General features: G+C 47.7%; 1 protein-coding gene across 1 annotated transcript; it reads left to right on the top strand.

Annotated features, from left to right (window-relative positions):
- Nucleotides 1-362: 362 nt before the first annotated feature.
- On the top strand, nt 363-26,150 carry Tor3a (torsin family 3 member A). Its single transcript, XM_032914948.1, has 6 exons — nt 363-1,110; nt 1,544-1,657; nt 7,096-7,361; nt 9,462-9,640; nt 24,679-24,803; nt 25,295-26,150. The coding sequence occupies exons 1-6, from the start codon at nt 858-860 to the stop codon at nt 25,543-25,545; spliced, it is 1,188 nt and encodes a 395-aa protein (XP_032770839.1). The 5' UTR covers nt 363-857; the 3' UTR covers nt 25,546-26,150.
- Nucleotides 26,151-26,831: the final 681 nt, after the last annotated feature.

Raw genomic sequence — 26,831 nt, 5'->3', positions numbered from 1 at the left:
CAGCCCTGGGGGTTTCTAAATATTGACAGGATCCCACTATGTAGCTGTAGCTGGCTTGACACTCAGTACGTAGACCAGGCTAGCTTTGAACTCAGAGAACTGTGCCTGGCTCTGCCCCCTGGAAGCTAGGATTAAAGGCCTGCGTCGCCATGCGTACGTGATCAGCTTTGTAAACCTAGCTATAAGTGGTCAAGTACTTAGCCTAACTCCTGCAATTCTCACATGGTACAAGTTCGTCTTAACGCGGGGATTTCCAGAACTCAGATGCCTACTTCTTGCTTCTGCTTTAACTGGCGTCCAGGAAAGCCTGCTGCTGCTGACTGCTCGCTACTGTTTCATTTTCCTCTTCAGAGGACCAGGAGCGACCTTGGCCACCCAGCTCTCCACCGCTCACACTCTTCTTGCGACTGCTTCTGCACCCAGCTGACTCCCCTGCCAACACAACGCTCCCTGCTTAGACGGTTTCATCACCGTCCTCCTGTCGGGTTGGCAGAAAGCTGACCTCCTACGAGGGCAGGGCACCAAAGAGAATCCTTATGTGGGAGGCACAGCTGAATGGTTGGCAGTGGCCATTTTGTGGCATGCCCCAGAATAGCCTGCATCCCATTGGGTTGGACAGGGGGGCTCAAGTCGGTCTCGGGATGCCTGCAGTCCGGGACACCAACTTGAGTTTCGGTTCGGATTGGTCTCTGGTCTGAATTGAAACTCGGTTCTTCTAGTCCGATGGGCAGCTGAGTCAGCCTCCGCGAGGGCGGGGCGGTCACCAGGACGACGCCAATCCTAGGCCGCGCCGGCTGGTGGGTGGTGATGAGTCCTGGGTCCCCGGACTCTTCGAGGCGGAAGCGCTCGCTCCAGTCATGTTTTTTGGCGCTTTCTGGTTGTTGCTGCTGCTGCTGCTGCCGCCGCTGCGCCCCCCGGGAGCGCAGGGCCACCGCGGTGCCAAGAGCCCGGAGCAGGAGGCCGACGAGCCCACCCCTTGGCCAAGCATCCAACGCCTGCGGGAGCAGCTGAGGACGGCCGGGACCCTGTCCAAACGGTACTGGGCGCTCTTCAGCTGCACCTTGTGGCCGGATCACTGTGAAGATCAGGAGACCCCCGTGCCGCCTCTGGGTAAGAGCGGTCCCCACCGCCGCCCCCTCGCTCACCTGCCAGTCTCACTCTTAAGCACGGCATCCTGCGTACGGTCAGAGGCCTGGTCACCGCACCCCAGCACCGCGTGTCTCCTGGTGCAGCCCCTAGGGACAACTAAAGTTCTGGCTGCTCTGCCGCCCTTCACCTGCCCTGATTTCTCTAAGACGCAAGCCTCCCCATTCTTGCCCGCCTTATTGATGATGGTTTGGAGAAAGTTCTTCGTAGACACAGTTGGTGTTTGTCCCAACCCCAGATACTTTGGCTTCCATGGCTTAGAGAGGAAGCGCTAGAGCCTGTGAGGGAGCCTGGCTGTGAGTTGAGACCTGAACTCTGGTTTGGACGCTGGCACTGAGAAACCCCCGGATTGTCTCTCTCATCACTATCTTGCCATCTCATAGCATTTCTTTTCCAGGCTGGAGCCTTCCTCTGTGGGGCCGGCGGTCGCTGGATGTGCTCACTTCATGGTTCTGCCGCTTTCAGGACTGCTGCAGCGCGGGAAACTGCAGGATCTCCAACAACTTCACAGGTTGGTGCTGACGTGATTTCAGGGTTCAGGTATCTGGGGGGAGGGGTTGGTGACTATGGAGAAGTGACGGCTGAGAAACCTCCCCCTCCTCCAATAAAAGGAAAGTCGGGTTTGCAATTATTTGAGAATCTCTCTGACAAGACTGTGAACGCCATGATTTCCAGAAAGGACACCCTCCAACAATAGGAAGGACAGAACACCAGCACTAATAGTGTCCTTAACAGACGTTACATTACACTTGCTATGTGGCCGTTTTTATAACACCAGTCCTCAGGAGAGCTGGGAAGTACTCGATCCCCAGCCCTCCTAGGTTTTGTTGTTGTTTGGTTCATTGGTTGTTTTTGTAGTTTTTTTTTATAGTATGGGGACACTTAGCTCAAGCACAAGAGGCTTTACTTTACCCCCAACACCAATCGTGGTGCCCCAGTGCTGGGGACATTTTTATCTTTAGTTTAAGGGTGCAGACCTTATTGGGATCTATGGGAACCATGAACATGTCACACCGAGCTAAGACAGCTGACAGGGGACACTCTAAGATGCAGGCTATGTGTTACCATCCGTTCTCAGTCTAGCCTGAAGATGTCCCTACACTCATGCCTACAGGACATCTTCTGAGGAAGAAGAATTGCTCATCTTGTTGGCTCCACTATGTATCAGGCCCGGTGCTAAGAGTTCTGCAGCGACTGAGTCAGATTCTGCCACAGCCTGCCTCCTCTCGGGACTGTTAGAATCAGAACAGGAATAGTAAGCAGCCTCTCTGAGGGTAGGCGAGATTATAAAGCCAGAAAGCTGATCAATAACTGTGGTTAAAATGTCCCTTCGGGCTGGAGAGATGGCTCAGCAGTTAGGAACCAGCATGGTACAGAGGGCCTAAGTTCAATTCCCACAGTGTACATTAGGCCCCTCACCGCTGGCTACAACGCTTCCAGGGGATCTGACACCTTCAGACTTCCGTGGGCAGCTGCACTCAGCTACAGAAACCCATGACTACATACATATATTTCTATACATAATTAAAAAGAATTTTAGAATGGTATGTTCTAGGGGTTGGGTGATAGATCACTTGGCAAAGTCCCTGCAGGGCAAACATGAGAGTCTGAGTTCCGATCCTCAGACCCACAGAGAAGTTGGGCACAGCCCTGCACACCTGTCACCCACTGCCATGTTGTCAGAGAACGGCGGCTCCCTCAAGCCTGTTAGTCACAGCCAAATTGATTAGCAACAGGTCCAGGGGCAGACCATATCTCAAAAAACCAAAATGCACGATTAATGTTTACCCCATGTGCATGCACACATGTACACACACATTAACGCCCACATACAACACACAGTGCTCCTTTCTAGTTGGGTTTGGTGTCCTGTAGTGTAGCACTTGGGAAATTGAGGTGGGAAGACAGTGCATTCGAGTTCAGCCTAGGCTACACAGAAAGACCCAGTCTCAATAAAGAAGCATCGGTCTCGAGGTTTAACCAGCAAAGGTCTGTGGGGTATAACCTGGGCTTCTTGGCTTATATATCTTAAAAGACTAAGGCTATGGTGGGGTGGGGGGAGCTCTGCATTCTGAGAGAAACAGGAAGTTGTTTTCCATTGTAAATCAATTCATACCATTCCATGCATAAAAATCGCCCTTCGGGAGAGCCTGCTCTCCTCCTGGCAGGCATAGCTGAATCACGTCTCCCTTCCCCCTCTGTGTTTTTATTCCGTCAGGTAGCCTAGTGCATGTTGCAGGTGGTTTGTGGTTTTTGTTTTTTTTTTTTTTTCCCTTCTTTTTTTCTGGGGCTGGGGACCGAACCCAGGGCCTTGCGCTTGCTAGGCAAGCACTCTACCACTGAGCTAAATCCCCAACCCCATGGTTTGTGTTTTAACTCCCACTGTGGTATTTAGTATGAGTCAGAAAACCTGTTCTGACAAAGGCCTGGTGGTTTAGTCCTGTGTGAAATTTACCAATTTCCCCAGAAGTGATTTCTCACCTGGAGTTTGTTGGAGTTCTCCCGATGCGCTTGCATCTCTGTCACTGGACATCAGGTTACAGGTACAGAAAGTCCAGTGGGGCTGAGGAGGTGGCCCAGCCATTCAAGCATAGGGACCTGAATTCAATCCCCAGTACCCATGCCAAAGCCAGGTGCAGTGGCACACCCATGCACACCCATGCACACCCATGGGACACAGAGCTGTGATAGCAGGGTCCCTCGGCCTTGAAAGTCAGTCCAGCTAAACCGGAGCTCTGGGTTCGATAAGAGACCTTGGCTTAAAAAAACCAAGGTGGTGATTACCTGATGTGAACCTGTGGTCTCCACATTAGTGTGCACAATGCATGTGCGATCCCCCTATACACATACAGGAACACGTACACACCCACAAAGAGAAAGAGAAGGAAGGAAGGAAAGATGGTCAGAGCATCAGGGAGGGTCTAGCAGAGTGGAATCTCAGGCCACATACAGGTCAGGAAGTCTGAATGAAGATTTACAGCAAGTCCTCTCTCCCTCCCTCTCTCCTTTTCCTTTCTTTGGTTTTTGTTTGTTTGTTTGTTTGTTTTTTGTTATGTTTTGTTTTTGAGACAGGGTTTCTCTGTAGCCTTGGCTCTACTGGAACTCACTCTGTAAACCAGGCTGGACTCGAACCTGCCTGCCTCTGCCTCCCAAATGCTGGGATTAAAGGCGTGCACCACGAGCACCCGGTTAGCGCTGATCTCTCCTTAGACTACCCACTGTTCTTCAGACCTGGATATCCAAATCTGAAGCAGCCTGGTTCTGACAACAGGGGGACAGCTGCAAGTGGCAGTTTTGTAGCACCATTGGTTTTGTTAGGAAGCAAAGTGATGGCAGTGTTTCAAAGTAGTCTGTGGTCTGCCACTATTCCAGCACGCCCTCTGGCTTGGCCCAAGGTACCTGGCCAGTTGTGTTGATAACAGGGTAATGGCGGCAGCACAGCCTCCCTGCTTCCAAACTGCTTCTTCAGTGGGGACAGGAAAGCAGGCCCGGCTTTGGGAAGCTGCTCTCAAGTATGTGTCAGGCTGGGATGGGATGACAGGCAGAGAACATAGACTCCTGTAGCAGAGGTGGGAGCACCTTGAAGCCTGGCAGCGTCCTTCCACACCGTTCTGTCCATCCATTGCAGGGGATTCAGAAGGGGTAATCCTGTTCTCCCAGAATTCAATCTTGATTTCCCAAAGTCTCCCAAAACGCTCGTTTAATATCACCGCCGGGAGTATATTACTTGCTGTTTAATAGTACAGTTGCATTGCCATCTATGTAGTTTTAAGGATGTTGGTGTTTTTGCTGGGGGAGTCCTCAGCTACCTTCTAACTAAACCCATCTTCTCTGTCATTTCATTCCTCCACGTGGCTTTCACTGCTTCACCTCCCTGCTCTATTCTTGCCCATCTGTCTCTGCCCAGTTGTTCTGCCAGCTCTTTACTTAACGAAACCCACATTCCCTTCTCATACAAAAAAAGCCATTGGCCTAGTGGAAAGATTCCACAGCTTCCTCATTCCTCATCAGCAGCAGTGTCAGAAGCCATCCAGGAGAGGCTAAAGCTAGCGCACGACCTTCCTGAGATGGCCCACTGACTTTTGCATGGTCTTCGATGGATGAGCTCTTGAAGACAAGACCCTGAGAGACTTCATTCCAGGACTCTGCTATTGATATGCCTCTCCTGTCATTATTAAATCAATATAATAATCCCTGGGCATTATATTAAATCTTCCCACTCTATTGGTTAGATTTCCTGCAGATCCATATAAAGATGAACTTTCATGAATTAATGCTATTTAGATGAATTAATGATTTTATAGAATTCCTGATTTGATCTTAGGGAAAAGTTTTAAGAGATGGTTTTAGTTGTTGTGCAATGAAGATGTAGTAAAGTTAGAATCAAGAATAGAATATGCCCACTCCTCGTAATAGTAAGTAAAGGCTGCATAGTAAGAAATACAATGAGCTTTCATAATTGCACTAGAAGAGATATAGGCTTGGGACAAATTTGTGTTCAAGGGAAAGCATTCATTCTAGGTCAGATCCCAGGGTGAAGCCACAGGTGTGCACTACTATAAGACAAGGCCATGTGAAACTGTTGCTTTGACCTTATAATGAGCTTGCAGAATGAAACACCACTTTGAACTTAATATCAGTATCCTTTTGTAACTTCCATTTTGTGTAACATTTTATCTATAAGGTAATTCTTAAGAACTTTGGTCTATAAAAAGGCCAGAGAAAAGAAATAAAGAGGATGGAGTAGCTTGGGGGCCTCTGCCCCATCCATCCATCCATCCATCCATCCAAAAATATATGTCTGTCTGTTTATATGTGACAGTATCCGTGCTGCCACCATGGTACCGAAAACTGGACATTGGCCTGAGAGGTTTAAAAAAAAAAAAAATACACCTGGGTCATTTGTGTGTGGTATGAGAATGCTAAAGCTTTTACTGAGGTTCACAAAATATATACCCCAAGTTCACCAGGTGGAGAATTCCAGGAAGCACAGTGGGAAAACAGGCTTATGCCCTCAGGAACAACAAAACAGGAACAAAAAACAGGAACCGACTTAACAGTGTTACCACCCAGGTGTCCACCCAGGCCTCCACCCAGGCCAAACAGAAAGGTCAGGATGTTGTTATTTTGTTAGGAACAGAAGGCTTCCATATGCATCAGCCAAGGCTCAGCAGGAGGCAAACACTGACAGGGCCCAAGAGGGTCCGACATATATGTACATGTTTAGGTATGTGTGTATGTATGTAATCATGCATGAACACTTATGGAGTTGATTGAGACAGGTGGCTGGGTCTGGCCTCTGTGTGTGTGTGTGTGTGTGTGTGTGTGTGTGTGTGTGTGTGTCTGTCTGTCTGTCTGTCTACAAGTATGTACACTTAAGAATTAAGAGTCTAGAGTTTCTCACTGGGCATTCTTACCAGCCCCAGATAATTAAGGATTGTTCTGTCATTAGTGCTGACCCCATAAAGTGCTTATCACTGTATTGGGCCCCATCTGCTCCCCCTTTCACTGCCTTCCAGATCTGGAAACCCTGTAGATGCCAGGAAGGTCATGGCATAGCAGGACTATGCTCAGTCTAGAAGGCAGCATGACCTTCCATAACCTCTCCCATAACAGCTTGCTTTTTCCCCTTTTTGGCCAAGTGAGGGAGTGACAAATGCATATAGAAAGCAGATAATGGGCCATAGAAATGACATCACCAAGTATCCTGCCAGCACTTGGCAGTGAATTAACAGTTGAAGATACTGGGGCACACCTACCTAGCCATTTGATACAGTGAGTGAGTGAGTGTAGGTCCATCCCAACAGATTATCATCTACTGTGAGGTTTGCCTTCTTGCTTCTTGCTCTGAGGTCACAAGGATCAGACAGAAATCCTAATCCTGGGGTGTGGAGGGGAGGTGGTGCACACATGCCCCTGTGCCTCTCACTGGGACCTCTTTTCTCCTAGGCTTGGAATCAGACCTTCGTGTGCGACTGCATGGCCAGCATCTCGCTAGCAAGCTGGTCCTGGAAGCAGTGAAGGGCTACTTAGAGATGCCCCACGTTGGCAAAGCTCTGGCTCTGTCATTCCACGGCTGGTCTGGCACAGGCAAGAACTTCGTGGCACGGATGCTGGTGGACAACCTGTATCGGGATGGAATGAGGAGTGACTGTGTCAAGATGTTTATCTCTACCTTCCATTTTCCACACCCCAAGTATGTGGACTTCTATAAGGTGAGGCTACAGTATGGGGGTAGCCTCACTGGCCTGGCAGGAGTGAGGCCCCTGTGGCAGAGGAAATCCTGACTGAAGGAGGTGGACTCTGGAACAGCCTAGTACAGGAGGGGGGCAGGCAGCTTCAGGGACAGAAGCTGTGACAGAGAGCCATTCCCTTCCCTTTCGCAGAGGCAGCCCAGTGCTGCACCCTGGAGGTCAGGCACAGCACCACCAGAATCAAACAGCAGGGAATGGGGAACGGGAGGTGTCAAGTGTGTTAAGAGTAAAAAAATGTGGCTGGGTGTGGTGGTGCATGCCTACAATCCCAGCACTCATTGGCTAAGGCAAGGAGATCTTGAGTTCAAGACCAGCCTGGGCTGCACAGAGAGATCCTGTCTGTGTCTAATGAAATGTGAAATGGAGGGAAGCAGACACTCTCCCATGCCCTCCCAAAAGGCCACAGCCTCCTTAGCTCCACACAGCTGGCCTTCTGTACCTCTGCGCAACTACTGCCTGGAATCAAACGGGAAACTTTGAGTTAACACTCATACCAGCCTATGCCTTACAGGCAGAGATGACAGCCACACTGCAGGGCCGAGATGGTTGTTTATAAATGGCTTCTTTGGTGGTCTCTTTTCCTTTTTTGGTTTTCAAGACAAGGTTTCTCCAAGTAGCTCTGGCTGTCCTAAAACTCAATAGACCAGGCTGGCCTTGAATTCTGAGACCTGACTGCCTCTGTCTCTCCTACCACCGCCTGGCTCTGAGGGTTTTTTTTTGTTTTTTTGTTTTTTTGTTTTTTTTTTTTTTTCCCCGGAGCTGGGGACCCCCAGGAGCTGGGGACCCAGAAGAGGCCCGGATCTCTTTACAGATGGTTGTGAGCCACCATGTGGTTGCTGGGAATTGAACTCACCAAGAGCAGTGAGCTAAATCCCAACCCTGAGGGTTTCTTAAATGATCTTTTAATCTTTCTGCCTTAGCCTCCCAAGTCTTGGGATCGTGGGCATACACTGTGGCCAACTTTTAAATATGTGGCGCTTGAAATGGAACTGAAGGCCCCCGGCACACTAGGCGAGCAGTCTGCAGCTCAGCTGCGCTGTCAGCCATTTGTAAAAGGCGTGTCATAGCATCGCGGCTTGTTGCCTGTGAGTCCCCAGTTCTCACAGCAGCTTGTCACACGCCAGCAAGCCGATGGATTGAACGCTCCGTTGTTGTTTTACTATTTGGAGCTTTTTCTCACTTACACAGGTAGTAAAATTAGCCTGGAAATGAGCAAACAGCCGTGACCGCACCCATGGTGGCTCTCGACTGTAGTACTGGAGAGTGTATTAAACTGGGAAGATTGAATCAGCCTGAGTCACCTGGTAGTTTTACCGTGGCCTTGAAGGGCAAGGGCTGGGCGTCCCAGGAAGAATTCTCAGGTCTTGGCTGCAGCAAATCCACTTGAGGATGTCAGTTTCCCCACTAGAAACCGAAATACACGCACACTCACACACGCTTGAGTGAAGGGACACAGATGCCGTGGAGGCTGAGGTGGACAGGTAGCGTAGACTTGCGGAGCTGCCCCTGAGAAGCAGCAGTGCCCAGCTCTGAGAGCGCCACAGAGCGCATGTTCGGGGGAGAACTCATTGTCTTCTTGTGGTGGGTGCCCCATGTGGTGACCCTCAGGTTCCGTATAGCCTGTGCTCCAAGAGAGAGCAGGCTGGCTGTCTCGAGATCCCGCCCAGTGTGGGTGCTCTGCTTCTGAGAGGCCAAGGGAATGTGGCTGGCAGCCGTTTCTCTGTCTCCCGGGTGGTTGAGCCCATGTCCCTGGAGAGAGCGAGGAGGTCCTTAGCTCCAGTTTGGGGTTTATTTAGTCCTGGGGAAGGCACCTGGCTGGTGCTTGTTCCCTGGGCAGATGGGCTTCTCTCAAGAACTTCCCAGCGCTGGTCTTCATCCCAGGTAGGACGCTGAGCCCAAGAACAAGGAGCATCACCTGGGAAGCATGGCAGCCTATGGGGGCCCACGCCCGGGGTTTGGTGATCGTGGTGGGTGGAGCCCGGACTCCCGTGTTCCACAGCACGGGGCTGAGGAAACAGGAGACTGCTCTCCTTAGAGGGCTCCCCGGGTTCTTCCGTGCAGGAGGACTTGCAGAAGCAGATGCAGGAGACGCAGCGGCGCTGTCAACAGAGCACGTTCATCTTTGACGAAACGGAGAAGCTGCACCCGGGGCTACTGGAGCTGCTTGAACCCTACCTGGAACCAAGGAGCCCCGAGACCCATGGAGCTGAGCTGCCCAGAGCCATCTTCCTCTTTCTCAGGTGAGGTCTGAGCAGGAGGTGGTGGATGGGGTACTGAATGGTAGCAGAGGCCTTCCAGAAGCCAAAGTCCCCAGCTTGGAAGCAGGCAAGGGACATTGGCACGCTCCCCACCCCGACCCCCTCCGAATTCTCCCTGGGACTCTGTCAGGAGCCAGAAAAGGCTGACTGCCTGTCTGCGCAGCCACCTCAGAGGAGCATCGGAAGCATGGGGGTTGGGGAGGGGTGGGGAGAGACGTTGTGCTTGGTTCGCTTTTTGTTTTTTGTTTTTGTTTTTTTAAGTTTTTCCTGCAGTGTATTTTGATCATATTCACACACATCCCAACCCTAGACCCATTCCTCACCTTCCTACCCATCCAACTTTGTGCCCTTTAAAAAAACAAAACAACGGGATGGGAATTTAGCTCAGTGGTAGAGCGCTTGCCTAGGAAGCGCAAGGCCCTGGGTTCGGTCCCCAGCTCCGAAAAAAAAGAACCAAAAACAGAAACAAAAAAAACAACAACAAAAACTCATCAAGACCGATTTGTGAATCCCAGATATTCTTGGATGTGTGCTCTTCCACTGGAGTGCGGTCAACTTACCAAGGGCTACATGAAGGAAAAACAGATTTTTCCCTCTCCCATTAGCTAATAATTGCCAATAGCTCCTTAGCTAGGATGGGACTTACTTGGTGCCCGGCTCCCCTCTCCTTTGGTGGGATTTGGAGCTTGCAGATCTTGAGCATGATGTGACAACAGCTGTGAGTTCCCAGCTGCCCCACTGTGACCAGGAGACTCTGTTTCCTGTGGTCGTCCACCAGCCCTGGCTCTTATGTTTTTCCTACTTCCACTTCAGAAATGATCCCTGCATCCTGGGAGAGGAGGGTGAGGTATTTATGTTCCACTTTGTGCTGGGCACCTTGTATGGGTCTCTGTGTTAATCACTGTCTACTGCAAATAGAAGCTTCTGAGGGCTGGGGGAGCACATTAATCTATGGGTATAGTGGCACGTCATTAGAAGTCCGTTTAATACTACGTCTGTTTAGGGGAATAATAGTGGCGATTTTCCTGTAAGGCTTAAGCACTGGTTCTCTGCCCTATAATGGTACAGGTGGAGTGAGACTTAGAAAGTGAGGAAGTCCCTCCCATGCCTCCCTGTCCCCAACATCTTTTTTTTTTTTTTTTTTTTTTTAATTTTTTTTTGAGCTGGGGACCGAACCCAGGGCCTTGCGCTTCCCTAGGCAAGCGCTCTACCACTGAGCTAAATCCCCAACCCCCAACATCTTTTAATGTCCTACAGTCCCTCCTTTACTCTGCCCTCACTTCCCCCACCCCAGTTTAACATTCCTATTCCATTTTCCCCCATTAGCCTTTTAGACTACAATGCCCTATCTCCCTCCTTTGGAAATCTCTCTCTGCGGCCCTGTGGTAATTTCCTGACCTCCATGAGTAATTCCAAACGAAACACACGGAAGCTTGGCGTTGTCTTTCTGTGTCTGGTTACCTCTGAATGGTTGTTTCTAGCTCCATCCACTTACCTGCGGATCTCATTTCCTTTTACTTAACAGCTGAATGATAATCCACTGTGTAAATAAACTTCATCATCTTTATCTGTTCATCAGTGGATGGATATTCAGGCTTTTATTTCTTAGCTATTGTGAGTAGAGCAGCCAAAACTGTGGACGAGCGGGTATATGCTCGAGTGGTATAGTTGGATTGTGGGGTCGATGTTTCTTTTGTTTTTTTAAGAAGTTTTTTCTTTTTAAAGATTTATTTATTTATTATTTTATGTATGTGAGTACACTGTCACTGTCTTCAGACACACCAGAAGAGGGCATCAGATCCCATTACAGATGGTTGTGAGCCATCATGTGGTTGCTGGGAATTGAACTCAGGACCTTTGGAAGAGTGGTCAGTGCTCTTAACCACTGAGCCATCTCTCCAGCCCCACCCCACCCCCATGTTTGTTTTTTTAAGGAGTCTCCACACTGATTTCCATTGTGACTTCACCAATTTATACTCATGTCAACACTGTTTCCTTTTCCCCACATCTGCACCCACGTCTATCATTGGTTGTCTTTTTGTTTCGTTTTGTTTTATTTTTAATTTTTTTAAATGAATTTTTTTTAAAATATTTATTTACTATATATAAGTACACTGTAGATGTCTTCAGACAGGCCAGAAGAGGGCATCAGATGGTTGTGAGCCACCATGTGGTTGCTGGGATTTGAACTCAGGACCTCTGGAAGAGCAGTCAGTGCTCTTAACCACTGAGCCATCTCTCCAGCCCTATTTTTAATTTTTTAATCTTAGCCATTCTGACTGGGTAAGATGGAATCTCAAAGTAGCTTTACTTTGCATTTTCCTGATGGTTAAGGATGTTGAATTTAAGAAAAAAAAATGTTTCTCAGTCATTTTCATTTTGTTCTTTGAGAACTCTTTCATACCTCACTTTAAAAAATAGTTATTTTACGTATATGAGTACACTGTAGCTGACTTTAGACACAACAAAGGAGGGCATTCCATCCCATTACAGATGGTTGTGAGCCACCATGTGGTTGCTGGGAATTGAACTGAGGACCTCTGGAAGAGCAGTTGGTGCTCAGAACCCCTGAGCCATCTCTCCAGCCTCCGCATACCTTATTTTTAAATTGTTTTTCACATTTAATTGTTTTGAGTTCTTTGTATATCCTAGACTCCAAACCTCAAATGTGTACCTGGTGATTATTCTTCCCCCATTTTATAGGATGCCTCTTCACTCAAGCCATGGTGTAGTTTCATGAGGTCTCATTTATTAATCCTGGATCTCAAGGCTTGATCTACTATATTCTTTAAGTCCTTCCATGTGCATATGAGTTCACATGTACATCCTATGCTATCAGATTCAGGTCTTGTTTAAGCCCTTTATCATCCTGGAATTGAGTTTTGTGCAGGGCCAGAACTAAGGATGAAGTCTTATTCTACAAGTAGCTATCGAGTTTGACTGGCCCCATTTTTTGAAGATGCTGTCTTTTCTCCCATGTGTATTGTTGGCATCTTTGTAAAAAAAAACCTGTGGATCTATAGGTTAGATTCTATCCCTCTGATCAATTAGTCTGTTTTTATTCCAGTACCATGCTGGGGTATTTTGTTTTGTTTTGTTTTGTTTTTTGTTTTTTTTTTTTATCATGGCTCAGTAGTGTAACTTGAAATCTGGGATGGTGGTACCTCCAGAAGGTTTTTTAGTGTTTAGTATTGTCTCTGCTGGCTGCCCTGAATTTTTGTGTTTCTATATGAAATTTAAGATTCACTTTTCAGTTTTTGTGAAGGACTGCAATGGAATTTTAATGGGGATTGTGTTGAATCTGTAGATTGCTTTTGGTAGAGTGGTCATTTCACAGTTTTTTTTTTGTTTTTTTTTTTTCTTTTTTTCGGAGCTGGAGACCGAACCCAGGGCCTTGCGCTTCCTAGACAAGCGCTCTACCACTGAGCTAAATCCCCAACCCCATTTCACAGTATTAATCTATTAACATAGGAGGTCTTAAATCCTCTGGTATCTTATTCAATTTTTTTTTTTTTTTTTAGCCTTTTAAAGCTTTCCTTCCTCAGATTTATTCCAAGGTAATTTTGGAGGTCATTATGAATGGGGTTGTTTCCATCTCTATCTTGTATGTTTGATATTTGTATATAGAAAAACTACGGGCTGGAGAGGTGGCTCATTAAAAGACCGACTGCTCTTCCAGAGGTCCTGAGTTCAAATCCCAGCAACCACATGGGGCCTGGCTCACAACCATCTGTAATGAGATCTGATGCCCTCTTCTGGTGTGTCTGAAGACAGCTACAGTGTACTTATAGATAATAAATGAATAAATCTTTAAAAAAAAAAAAAAAAAAAAGAAAAACTACTAATTTTTGACTGTTTTGTATTTTGCTCCTTAGCTGACAGTATCACCTGTAATTTTCTGGACTCTTAGGGTCCTTATATATATAGAATCACATTATCTGCCAATAAAGATATTCTCATTTCTTTCTTTCCCATTTGTATACTCTGGCTTTCCTTCACTTGTCTTGCTGCTGTAGCTAAGATTTCAAGCATCATGTGAAACAGGGTGAAGAGTAGATATTCTTGTCCTGTTCCTGATTTTAGTAAAAATGCTTGAGTTTTCTTGTTTAGGCTGGTGGTGTTTCTGGCTTCCTGTGTATTGCATTTATGTTGTATTAATTATTTAATTAATAAATTCTGGTGCAGAGTTGCTACCCCCCCAAATGAAAGACACACACACAGCCTTTATATTTTATTGTGCCTTAAACAGTACAATAGCCTAGCCTCCATGCTGTTAATCCTGAGTTACTGCTAATTCTATATTCTGTCTTGGCTGCTCTTAACTCCAATTAGCTGTCTGGTCCATGCCTTCTTGACCCAGAGCCCAGGTGCTCCTAGCTTTTCTACCCCTTGGTAAACTCTGTCTCTCTTCTACAACATGGTGGGTCTTTCCTCCAGGTCCCAAGCTGGGAGATCCTAAAATCCCACCACTGTCTGTCCTCCCCAGCTATTGGCTGTGGGCATCTTTATTTACCAATCAGAACCAACTGGGGGCAGGTTTTCAGGTTTCTCATGTAAACAGTTTTGGGGGAAACATAATTAGCATTTGTAATACAAGCAGCTATTTATGTTGAAATAGTTCCCTGTATCCCTATTCTTCTAGGACTCTTACCATGAATGGATGTTGAGACTTTTGTCAAAGACCTTTTCTATGTCCAATGAGATGATCCACTGTGGGCCATGAGTCCTGACTGATTTCTGGGGCCAGCTTCAGTGAGACAGCTCCCAGCTCCACTTTATTGGGTTGAACAAGGACTATGTATAGCTCTGGGGAGTGGGTAGGGTTTCCAGGGTGGGTGTACGTTATTGGCTAAGGCTGAGGTGCTGGGAACGCTTCATTTACATGAAGAATTCTAAGAACCTGTTGGGCAGGTTCAAATTAATAGATAGGAAGCGGAACCTGTAATCTGGCCATAGACTGTCCTTAGAGGTGGGGGAGGTCTAGGTCATGTGCACTTAGAGGTGGGGGAGGTGAAGGTCATGTGCACTTAGAGGTGGGGGAGGTCTAGGTCATGTGCACTTAGAGGTGGGGGAGGTCTAGGTCATGTGCACTTAGAGGTGGGGGAGGTCTAGGTCATCATGTGCACTTAGAGGTGGGGGAGGTCTAGGTCATGTGCATGTAGGCTGAGAGGGGAGAGAGCAGTCGAGTTGCTGCCAGTCTCTGGATGAGACTCCATCTCAGTCTTACCCTGGCCAGCTCCCGCACTGCATGTAGCCACGGTCCACCTGCCTATGTGCTGGATTCCGTTGATTTACACAGCCTCTCCATCCCTGCTGCTCTGGGACAAAGCTGACTTGATCGTGGTGGGTATTCTTTATGTGCTTTTCAATTAGATTTTCAAATATTTTATTGAGAATCTCGAAATCTATTTTCATCGGGGAGATTGTTCTATATTTTTTCTCCCTTTTTTTGGGGGGTAGTGGTGGTGGTGGTGGTTGTGGGGCTGGTTTTGGTGTTCAGATAAAATTGGCTTCATAAAAGGAATTTGAAAATGTTTTTTTCTATTTTGTGGAGTAGGTAGAGGAGTTTTTATGTTAGTTCTTTGAAAAATTCTGCACTGAATCTATCTGACCCTGGGATTTTTATAGTTGGGTGGGTCTTACTTTTTAAAAAAATTAATTTATTATTTTTATGTGTATATTGCCTGCATCTATGTGATAGGTGGGAGATTTTTAATTACTGCTTCTGTCTCACCAGATCCTATGGGTCTATTCAGATTATTTACTTTATCTTGATTTAATTTTGGTAGGACTTGGGGTTGGGGATTTAGCTCAGTGGTAGAGTACTTGCCTAGCAAGCACAGGGTCCTCAGCTCTGAAAAGATTTTTTTTGTAGGATTTATATATCTAGAAATTTGCCCATTTATTTTAATTTTTTCATCCATAGATTTTTAATATATGACCTTACAGTTCTGTGAATCTCCTCAGATCCATTGTAATGCTTCCTTTCCATCCCTAACTTTAATAATTTGGATATTTAGATCCCCTTCATCTCTCTTTTGGTTAATATTTGGCTAAAGGTTTGTCAATTTTGTTAATCTTTTCATTGATTTTTTTTTTTTTTTGAAAAATATTTTTTTTTTTTTTTTTTTATGGGTATTAGCTCTGATTTTCTCTCTTCCCACCTATTCCCTCTTTTTTGTAGTGGTGTTGATCTTGTTTTTCTAAAGCCTTCAGGTATATCATTAAGTTATTAGATTGAGATCTCAATTTTTTAAATTATTTTTAAAATTTTATGTATGTGCTTTTGTGTGGATATGTGCATGTGAATTCAGTATCTGCCAAGGCCAGAAGTGTCAGATCCCCTGGAGCTGGAGTTAAGGGAAGCTGTGAGCCACCTGATGTGGGTGCTAGAAATTAAACTCAGGTCCTCTGTAAATGTAGTGTGTGCTTTTAGCCATTGAGCCCTCCTTCCATCCCCTGTGTAGTCTGGTGCGCTCGCTCTCTCTCTCTCTCTCTCTCTCTCTCTCTCTCTCTCTCTCTCTTCCTCTTCTCTCTCTCTCCCTCCCCCCTCTCACCTCTCCCTCTCTTTCTCTCTGAAAGATAAAAGTTTTAAAGTTGCCCCCCTAGACACAAAGTTTAGAGCAGAAAAAAAAAAAAAAAAAAAAAAAGAAAACAGGTTAGGCCCCAGAATTGTATGTTCCAAGAAGCCTCTCCTAGGGCTATAGAATGGATAATTACATTGGCCAGCTCAACAGCTTTCTCCCAGAAACTAGCTGACCATAAATCTTAGAGAACACTCTTGAGAAGCAGGAAACAACTTCTCCTAGGAACTAGCGGACCATGAAGTTAAACAATCTGAGAAGTAAGAGACAGCTTCTCCTAGGAAACAATCTTGGGAGACAGAGACTTTCTTCCTTGTGATTTTTCACTGTTATTCTATGACGCCATCCCTGCCCCCTCAGGTTGTGGTTTCTCCCTTTAAATACCTCTTCTCCCAGCCTCTCGGGGTCGAACTCCACTGCCCCTGCGTGGGATACGAGTCGAGTCTCGACCCCAGTGCACTGGTTGCTATCGATAAACCTCATGTAATTACAACAAGGACGGTCTTGTGTGAGTTCTTGGGGGGTTACGTCATTCCGAGACTTGAGTGAGGGTCTCCCCACTCCGGGGGTCTTTCATCTCTTTACCCGATTTTGCTGAATATATTTTCTGTGTCTTAATCTAGGCCCCTTTCTCTTTCTCTGTTATTTGCAGATTTGATTTTTCTTTAAAGTCTTTTAGTTCCTGCACCTTCTGTTCTTAGTTGTTTTTTTTTTTAATTGACAATTCTTAGTAATTCAATTCCTTACGTAGGCATCTTGTCCCCCCCCCTTTTTGCTTGTTATGTTTTGTTTGAGACAGGATCTCTCTTTGTAACCCTGGCTTTCTTCTTGTCTTGGACCTCTCTATGAGATTAACCTGCCTCTGCCTCTCAAGTGCTGAGATTAAATGTGTGCCCCTCCACCTGATGTTCTTTTTTTTTAATCATACTGAGGCTTCCCTCTGAGCTTTTTGTTTGGATTCATGAATTTTTCATGTTTTATTTATTTTATTTTATTTTTTTGGAGCTGAGGACCGAACCCAGGGCCTTGCGCTTGCTAGGCAAGTGCTCTACCACTGAGCTAAATCCCCAACCCCTCATTTTGTTTTTATAACTTGAATTGTGTTCAATTGTTCGTGTTTCAAGGTCTTCATTCTAGCCTTTATTTCTATCATCTTTGATTTTATGTTTATTATCGCTATTTTGAAGTCGTTGTTGATATGTCATCTAAGCTGGTTTCCTCAGACAGCACTAGGGAGCACTAGGTTTTGTAGACACTTGTTTCCATTTCCTGTGTCCTTGCCATGGGACCTTGGCATCTATAGTTGACGGTAATAGTTCTGGCTGTGGAACTCTTGTGTCTGTTTTGTTGAGTGTGAGTTTGAAGCTGTTTCTTGTTACCCAACTTGTCAGGCACTTGACCAGTTGAGGCTTAGTTTTGAGTCTTTGGGTAATTCAGTATTGAGGTTCCAATTGGGTATGAGAAGTAGTCCCCACTCAGTCTGGGCTAAGTGGCATTTCTAAGACCAGGAGCAGAACTTCTGCTGAGTTAGAAGATTCTCATAGCCAACCTCCAGGAGTCTTGGGGAGATGTTCAGGACTTTTCCTTAAGCAACAGGTACCGGTGGAGTTCATGATCCACATCTAGAATCCCTACTGAAGGTGGTGAGGAGGGATGCAGTTAACAAGATGCGTGGTCCACAGGCAGATGGTAGAGGTGGGTGGAGTTGCCACTGTAGGGCTAGTGTCCTTTCTTAGAGTGGAGTGGGGCGGTCCTTGGGTCACCAGGATGGGTGGGGTAAGCAGGGCTGGATAGAGTTAGCATCCGCAGGCCATACTCCCTGCAGAGATGGAGTCAGCTAGGAGTTGATGTCAAGAGTCTGACAGCCCTGGATTTTAAGTCAGCTATTTGTTCTAAAATCAAGTAGGAAACCACTCCTCTGGAGTCCCACCCTGGAAGGCAGTCTCTTAGAAAAATCTTAGAAAATGGAGAGTGAAGGGGAATTTGCTGGGGAATGTACTGGATGCTCAGCTGGGGTATCCACTCCAGGATCACTGTGCTGTGCTCCATTTACTCAGATCCCCAAAAGGGCTCTGTGCACAAGAAACTTAACCATTAGGAATGCTTTACCAAAGCCCCTTGCAGACTGTAGTGGTTTGCATATGCTTGGCCCAGGGAGTGGCTCTATTAGAAGGTGTGACCTTGGAGGAAGTGTGTCACTGTGGGGGTGGGCTTGGAGACCCTCCTCCTAGCTGCCTGAGGATGCTCCGTCTGTTCCTGGCTTCCTTCAGGTGAAGATTTAGAACTCAGCTCCTCCTGCACTGTGCCTGCCTGGATGCTGCCATGCTCCCGCCTTGATGATAATGGACTGAACCTCTGAACCTGTAAGCCAGCCCCAATTAAATGCTGTCCTTTATAAAACTTGCATTGGTCATGGTGTCCATTCACAGCAATAAGACCTTAACTAAGACAGAAGTTGGTACCAGGCGTTGGGGTATTGGCTCTGATAGGCCTGACCATGTTTTTGTTTGGAAGAATATGTAGATTTTGGGATTTTTGATTTGGAAAGCAGTGGAATGCTTTAAATGAGGCTTAATGGGCTATCTCAGTAGGAATTCGGAAGTCTTTGTTACTGAGAGTGATTTGAATTGAGCAGGCCTGGCCGAAGAGGTTTCAGGGGAGAAGAATTTCGGTTTGTGCTGTAAAGACTGCTTTTGTGGTTTTTTTTTTTTTTTTTTGGTGAAGAATGTGGCTGCTTTTTGCCGTTGTCTGAAGAGTCAGTCCGAGGCTAAGGTGAAAAGACTCAGATTAATTAAGTTGCAAAGGAAATCTCAGAAACTCCCACCATAGATTTTGTTCTCTGGTTGTCTCATGAAGAGCATTTTAATGAAAAAAAGAGAAGTTGAAAAAGGAAAAATACAAAATATATGGTTCGAATATTAAAGGGACACCCACAGTGAATGGAGCTGAATCCTGTGTTCAAGATATTAAATTGAATTAAGGAAGTAATGATCCCACCCAGGCAACTAAGTACAAACTTTAATCTCAGGAGACAGGCATACAGATCTCTAAATTCAAGGTTAATCTGCAGTGCAAGATCCAGGACAGCCAAGTTTAGGCTGTGAAGGAGTTAGAAAAGAGGAAGCTAATGATAATGTAATAGAACAAGGGGGCCATGCTCCAGCTCCTGCAGCAGCAGAACTCAGCAGCTTCAGCCATGCGTCTCTGAGAAGAGGCTACTGGGACAATCGATGCTGGTCAGCTGGAGCTAAGAAAGGTCAGCATCACTGAGGTGAAATCTTCTGGGAAGTGTTTTCTGAGAGCTGTGTTCCAGAGATGCCAAGGTTGTACCTCATGCTGTGGCTGGACTTGGTAGTGTGTAAGAGTCACCAAGGTGGTAGTGGTTTTGAAGGCATGAAAGGGTCATGATGAGCAGCTGAGGCTGGGAACTGTGAGAGGCCATGGAAGGCCATTGGTGAAGGTGCAGCCTGAGTTGGCAGTTGATGGCCCAGAACTGATGGGGTTGGGCAAATGTGTTGAGGGTTGGCACCATGAAGAGAGCCTAGGAGAGGCTATTGGTGAAGCCTAGTTGCAGTGGAAGACCCCAGCGTATCGGGGATGCCAGTACCATGGGATGATCACCAAGAACAGCAGCAGCAGTGGTGTGGATCAACCTGAAGTTAAACTGCTTCAGAGAGCAGAGCTGTAGAAGTGAAGTCAGCCCTTTGTTGGATCATGTGGAAACAAACTAACATTGAAGCTGCCTTGGAGACCCAAAGATGCTAAAGATGCCAGAGTCATGGGCTATTTGCTGAGGAAAGCTGCTAACAGGGAGTGGAACCAGCTCAGGAGAAAGAAATTTGTTGTAGTCAATGAAGATGAAAAAGGAGTTGAAGATCTGAAGACCACTTTGACATCGGACATGGAGATGGCAGAGTGTGAAGTTTGCCCAGCTGGTCGCCTGTCTTAATATGGGGGGGGTTGGCGGGGGATTACAGTTAAGTGACTAGATGATTAGATGGATCTTGGGAGAGACTTTGGACTTTTAACCTTGTTGATACTGCTATAGACTTTGGGGAGTTTGGAAGTTGGACTAAATGTACTTTTTTATTATGCTATGTTTAGGTATGGCCTCCATAGACTCATGTGTTTAAACAAGCCTATGGAGGCCAGGAAGTGGAATGTAATGGTTTGCATATGCTTGGCCCAGCGAGTGGCACTATTAGGAGGTGTGGCCTTGTTGGAGGAAGTGTGTCACTGTGGGAGTGGGCTTGGAGACCCTCCTCCTAGCTGTCTGGTCATGCTACATTGGTCTTGGTGTCTGCTCGCAGCAATAAGACCCTAACTAAGACACAGACTCAGTTGCAGACTGTTACAAAGCCTGTTGCTTATTCACTGGCAAAGCCACTCTGATTTTCCACAGGCTGGAGCTTGCTCATGGGGTTTCCACAGTACCCTGGGGGTTGGGGAGGAGGAAGGAGTGACTTTTCCCCAGCTGAACTGGGGAGGTTTGGGGTGGTTCCCTAAGACAAGGTGGAACAGATTTAAGCTACTTGAGTTTCTGCCTATGGATGGCAAAGCTGGAACAGGGCTGAGGGTTTCAAGAGTGGTTTTAAGAGAAAAGGAGGCATTTGTTAACACACCTGGAATGCCAGAATAAGGACTGATCCCAGCTCCCACAGTATTCACCCCTTTCTGTGTCAGTGGCCTCATCTGTCCATAACAGTCCCACAAGCAGAGGCAGCTGAATGGTTCCCCAAGGCTCTAACTCTCCTACCCTAGCTACTTTACAACTTGGCAAACTCTCTCAGGTGCTGCATTGCCCAGTGTGACCCAGTGACCCTCTTATCTCAAGGGAAGCATTTTGGTTACTGACCAGCTGGCAATAGCTCTGCCCTTTCCCCTAGAGACCCGACCTCCGTGGACTGACGGAGGCCACGTAGCTCTGCACACACAATAGTGCACATGGGTGACGCCAGAGCCAGGGCAATGCCACCTAACAGCAGCCAAGCTGCCATCCAGGGAATTCACTTACCCAGGGCTCTTAAACAGGGCAGTGGTTTCCAGCAACCTGCTGCAGGCTTGCACCAAGGCCTTCCATCAAGGAGAGGCCATGAGCCAGTCTGTTACAGTCCCTTTCCAGTCATGCAGAACCACAACCACCCCTCCAGAGGGTACCCCAAAATTAGCTACCTCCAACCCCTGCCCCTAGGTTCCCTGGTGTTCTAGTTATGAGAGAGCAATGTGTTTGAGATCCAAGTCTCTAGACTTGATTTCTCTTCCCTTTGTGGTAAGGATTCTGGCATGTGTGTCGTGCATGTGTGTGCTAGTCTATGTGGAAGTCTACACTGGGTGTCCTGTATCATACTCTGCCTTGTTGAATTTAAAGGCAGGAGCTCACTGTGTAGCCCCAGGCAGCCTGGCCTGGAACTCGCAGAGATCCATGCATCCGTCTTTAATGAGGTAACTGAAGGTGTGTGCCGCCAGTCTTGGGTCTGCCTGGTATTTTGAGACAGGGCCTGAATCTGGACAGTCTGGCTGACCAGCCAGCCCCCAGAACTGAAGTTATAAATAAGGGCACACAGCAATGCCCAGCTCGTCACAGGGCTGCTGGGGACCTGAACTCAGGTCTTCACACTCAGGCAGTAGTTTACCCACTTAGCCCTTCCAGCCGACACAGCCAATTGAATCTGAAGTTCAATCCTGAAATACACCCGAGACCTGCTGTGAAATGAGGTACTGGTGACTTTTCTGCCAGCTCTCTGTGGCACCTCAGACAAAGTAGGTGAAGCCAAGGAAGGCTTGCTTGCCCAACATTGACAAAAGCCATTTTAGTGCCAAGATTTTGCAAGAGTAAGCTTTATCTGTGAAGCTGACAGTAGGATAGGAGGCAGCCAGGCCTGGGATAGGACAGAGTAGAGAGGGCTGACTAGGTGTGATGAGTCAGCAGCCTAGCTGAGTTGATGCCCAGTCCAGGTGGAACCTGGACATGATCCCGGCCCTGGTCCCTCCTGTTGATGGACCTCTGGTCTCATCTAGGGTCTCATTCTTCAGGTAATGCTTATTGGAGACTTTTGCTGCCAGTAGGTTCTGGAGGATATTTTAGGTCTGTCCTAGAGCTCCAAATGCAAATCCTGAGGAACGGTACAGAGTTTTTCAGTAGCAAGGACAGGGTAGTACGGTTTATGGCTTGGTTTCAGAAATTGCAGTTGAAGCAGTCAGGGAACCAGAGCCCATCCCTTTCCTGGCTGGAAGAATTCAGGCACTTGTTATATGGTTACACTAATATTGATTCCTGCCTATGCCTGTCAGTAGAAAGCCCCAGACTCACAGGACTGGAGCTGCTGTCCTCTTACCATGCACCCAGAAGACGGTTGCTAATGTCTGTTTTCTTTGAGCTGTGGTCAGGGTGTGAACAGAACGGACTTTGGATGTGAGTTATCGGTGAATGGGGCATGTGGGGTGCACAGTGGGTATTTGCTGACCACCTCCAGACTGATGAGCTCCTATATTATCTGGGCCCAATTTCTCATTTTACCAATGCGGAAATTGAGGCCCAAATAGGTTCATTAGAGTCTAGCTCTGTTGTTAGGGAACCGTTCACAGTTGGTGATGGGAGCTTGTGACATTGGTGCAGTCAGCAGAGGCCTGGGAGGGTGAGGAATTTAGGCTCTATCTACCTTGGCATGCAGGTGCCAGAGTGCAGCCCTGGGCAGGCAGTGAAGGCCTCCCAGGTTGTCCTGTGAGAGGTACAACCTGCAATGTGGTGGGAGGACGACACCGACTGTAGGCAACAGTGCAAACAGTTCAGGAGGCTACACAGAGCTGATGAATATGCAGAAACCATGGGGGCCCGTGCACACGGAGCAGGCAAGGAGACTGGGGCTGAGATGGTACTGCACTAGGGTCTGTGTCCTTGGGGCTTGATTGATTCACCTCCCTGGCTTGCCGCCTAGTCCAAATCGTGAAGTTGGGGCTACTGTGGCAAATACATATGGGGCAATCTCTGCTGATGCAGTTATGTACACAGAAAACCTCCTGACAGGCTGTCCCGCTGGTGCACAAATCAGATGAGTGATGTAAGCAGCTTCTGCAGGACAGCACATGTGGCAGAGCAGCTGGGCTTGAGCAAGGAGTGGGGAATGCCCTTGTTCTACTGGATTCTTCCAGCTGGGGGCTCAAGGTCCCTTATAAATCTGTGGCTATGATGGACACACTGGTCTTCACCTTCCTGGTCTTCACCTGTTTGCTGGGGAGGGACGCCTGCTCCAGTCTCTTCCCACCCAGCTAGGGAGAGGGGCACACAGTGACTCCGGAGTCTCATCTGTATAAGAGACTGAAATGCAACATTAGCAAGCCAGGTGATGGTGGTGCAGACCTTTAAATCCCAGCACCAGAGAGGCAGAGGCAAGCAGATCTTTTGAGTTTGAAGCCAGCGTGCTAAGTCTGAGTGAGCGCCTCTGATCCTTGTGAGTTGAGAGGACAGGAAATGCTGGACCCACAGTTTAATTTGCTGCCTCCCCGAGCCTTCACTTACTGCACTCATCCTGTGGGCCTTAGGAAGCAGGGGAAGTGAAGGCACAGCTGTGGAGACAGACAAGGCTCAGCTGGGTGGCAACTTGAGACAGGGATGAATTGTCCTGGCTGCAGGTCCCCAGCACTTGCTCCCGGCCTGGCCTTGTGGTGGCTCTCTAGCCTTGTCCTCCATCCTTACCTGTCACTCCTGCCATAACACAGGTACAGTCATCTATCTTCCTGTGCTCAGCCTGAGAGAGACGAAGGCAGTGCAATATAAGCTTTTGCTCCACACTCAGTGAAAGGGATAAGTGCACCCAGATAGACACCTCCTATGTTCACCAACTGCAAGGTCCTGCCAGTAGTGTTTTCTAAACTAATTCTCCAGATCTTTTCCTCTCTACCTCTATTCCATCCCCTACAACCCTGACATTGTAGCCTAAACGAGTTTCTTAGGACATAATGTAGACGGGATCACTACCCTACACTCTGGCCCTACCTAAATTCTTCAGTGGATACATGACACCTTCCCTCTAGCCATGGTCTAGCTTTCCCCCTTCTGAGCCTTGAAGCCTGCAGCCCTCTGAGGCATCCTTGTACCCACAGTGCCCCACGCCCAGCCCCCCTTGAGTCTGTCACTGCTCAGCCTGTCCTGATGGGAGCCTTGTTTCTCCATTAGTGTCACATGGCCCATGGTCCCAGAATCTTGTTCGCATCTAACCTGCAGATCACGCACAATTTGAGTGTTTCCTGCGCTGTGTACAGACTGACCAGTATTTACCAAAAAAGGTCCAGGAAATCAGGATGGGGGCACAGTGGGGCAGTGCTTTTCTGCTGTGCACCTGAGCAGCTTCCCGCCTTCCGGAACTGGTATCAGTGGTCAGGGAACACATGGGAAGTGAGTGTGGGAACCAGTTGTTAACAAGTGCTTGTTTCTTTCAGTAACCTTGGGGGCAGTGTCATCAATGAGGTGGTCCTAGGTTTGCTCAAGGCTGGATGGTCCAGGGAGGAAATTACGATGCAGCACTTGGAGATGCCCCTTCAGGCTGAGATCATAAAGTCTGCAGGTCAGTGATCAATTCAGATTCATAGTCTTGCCAAGAGCACAACTGTTGACGATTGGTCTCAAACGTGGGACAGTGAGGGTGTCTAAACAGTCTCACATTGTCAGCTTCTGGTGGCACAAGTACAGTAAGTTAAGCCTACACTCCTTTCCTGGAAATGCCCTCTGGAGAGGTCACTGGCCCAGACACAGCTGTGGTCTCTGCCCATAGGCTAGCAGATCTTCCTGAGAGAACAGTGCAGGTGGGGCAGCTCCTTTTGCTACACCAAAGCAAGCCACAGTCCTGGTGCTCCTGCCCTGTCACCTCCTGCTACAGCCACAATCACTGTGCTTAGAGTAGCCACAGTTGCACAGCCCTTGGCAACTACACACAGCACTCCAAGGGCTTTCTGGGAGACCAGGTCTTGCCCAGGTCTCAATTTGGGGGGCACCTCAAGTCTCTAGCAGGGTTCAGTCCCAAGGCAGGCTCCATGTAACTTTGGGTTTTGATTTCAGACAGCAGCTTTGGCTCCAGCCGTCTCCTGAAGAAACACCTTATTGATCTCTTTATCCCCTTCCTGCCACTGGAGTACCGCCATGTGAGGCTGTGTGTCCGAGATGCCTTCCTGGGCCAGGATCTCCCATACACAGAAGAGGCCCTGGATGAAATTGCCAAGATGATGACATACGTCCCCGAGGAAGAGCAGCTTTTCTCCTCTCAGGGTTGCAAATCCATTTCCCAGAGAATCAACCTTGTCTTGCCTTGAGAGTGACTCCTTTGCTCCCGGAACAGTCTTCCTCTTCCATCAGCCAGGTGCCCCAGTGTCCAGCAACCACTGCTTCCAGCTAGTGTGCAGAAGGGCAGCTCCTAAAAACCACTTGGTGCCTTAAAAACCCACATTCTAGACTGAGGTCAGGAAGCCAGTGGAAGGTCCAGGCACCAGAGTCCTCAGAACACTCCCTACAGTCTCTTGGCACCATAGTTCTTCCTGGAAGGCCGATGGAATGGAGTATGAGCCTGAGGCTACAGAACAAGGAAGATGAAAGATGTGTGGACCAGCAGGAGTGTGGCTCTGGTCTGCAGGTTTGGCTGGCTCTCCGGGCTAGGGAGAGGGGCAGCTTCTGCATGTGAGCGGACCAGCAAAGGGCCTTAGTCTAAAGAGAACACCTTTCAAAACATGATGGGTGTGGCACACCTGTGACCCTAGCACTTGGCAGGCTAATACAGGAGAGAGAGCTGAAGAAACCTGAGCTGCCAGGCAGGCTTGACAAACAAAACCCCATAGGTGCGTAGCTAAGGCATGTTCTGTTCTGCAGACTGAAAACTTTAAGAGGCCTTGTCATGTGTGATTAAAGTATTTTTCTAACATCCTTTCTACTGAGACCGAGTACTTGCACTGTGCACCGATGGGAACTGGTGGAGACAGGGTAGGCTGCTGGCACAGCACATGCAGACCCTGGGGGCTGGTTTCAGTCTACTTTGGAGCTTCTTACTAAGATCTTACGAAGACCCGTTCTCCACTCCAGCTCTGACAAGGAAAGCTGTGGTCCTGAGACTGACGAGGCAGATCACGTGCCATCTGTCGTTATGATGTGCGTGTTCCGCTCTTTTCTGGTCCCTTCTTCACACTTTTGAAAACAGGTCTTTGTGCTTTCTCATAATTCCCCTTCCTACTAAAGCCCCCTCAGCACTCTCACCTTTGGCCCTTGTAAAATGGGCCATTTCTGCACCCCCACTTAACAGTTGGTTGTACATGAGTACTCACCTGCCTGATGGAAAGGAGGAATGCAGTTGGGAAGTGGGATCGCCATTAGCAAAGGCAGTCACAAACCCAGGGATGGAGACCTAACCATTCAGGTTTCTTATAAAGCAAAACCACACAGTAGTTATTAACACACAATGCCCTATGAGACTTAGAGTCCTGTTCAAGCTGGGTGCTGTGATGCTGTCCTCACATATTCAGGACAGACAGGGATGGGACAGAGTGGGCCATAGTGAGAACCAAGGGAACTGCAACAAGAATGCTAGTAGATCCCATCTCATCCAAGAGCC

The sequence above is a fragment of the Rattus rattus genome, chromosome 10 (assembly GCF_011064425.1).
Source record: "Rattus rattus isolate New Zealand chromosome 10, Rrattus_CSIRO_v1, whole genome shotgun sequence".
In the NCBI taxonomy this organism is placed as follows: domain Eukaryota; kingdom Metazoa; phylum Chordata; class Mammalia; order Rodentia; family Muridae; genus Rattus; species Rattus rattus.
This window is presented reverse-complemented; position numbering and strand designations above follow the sequence as displayed.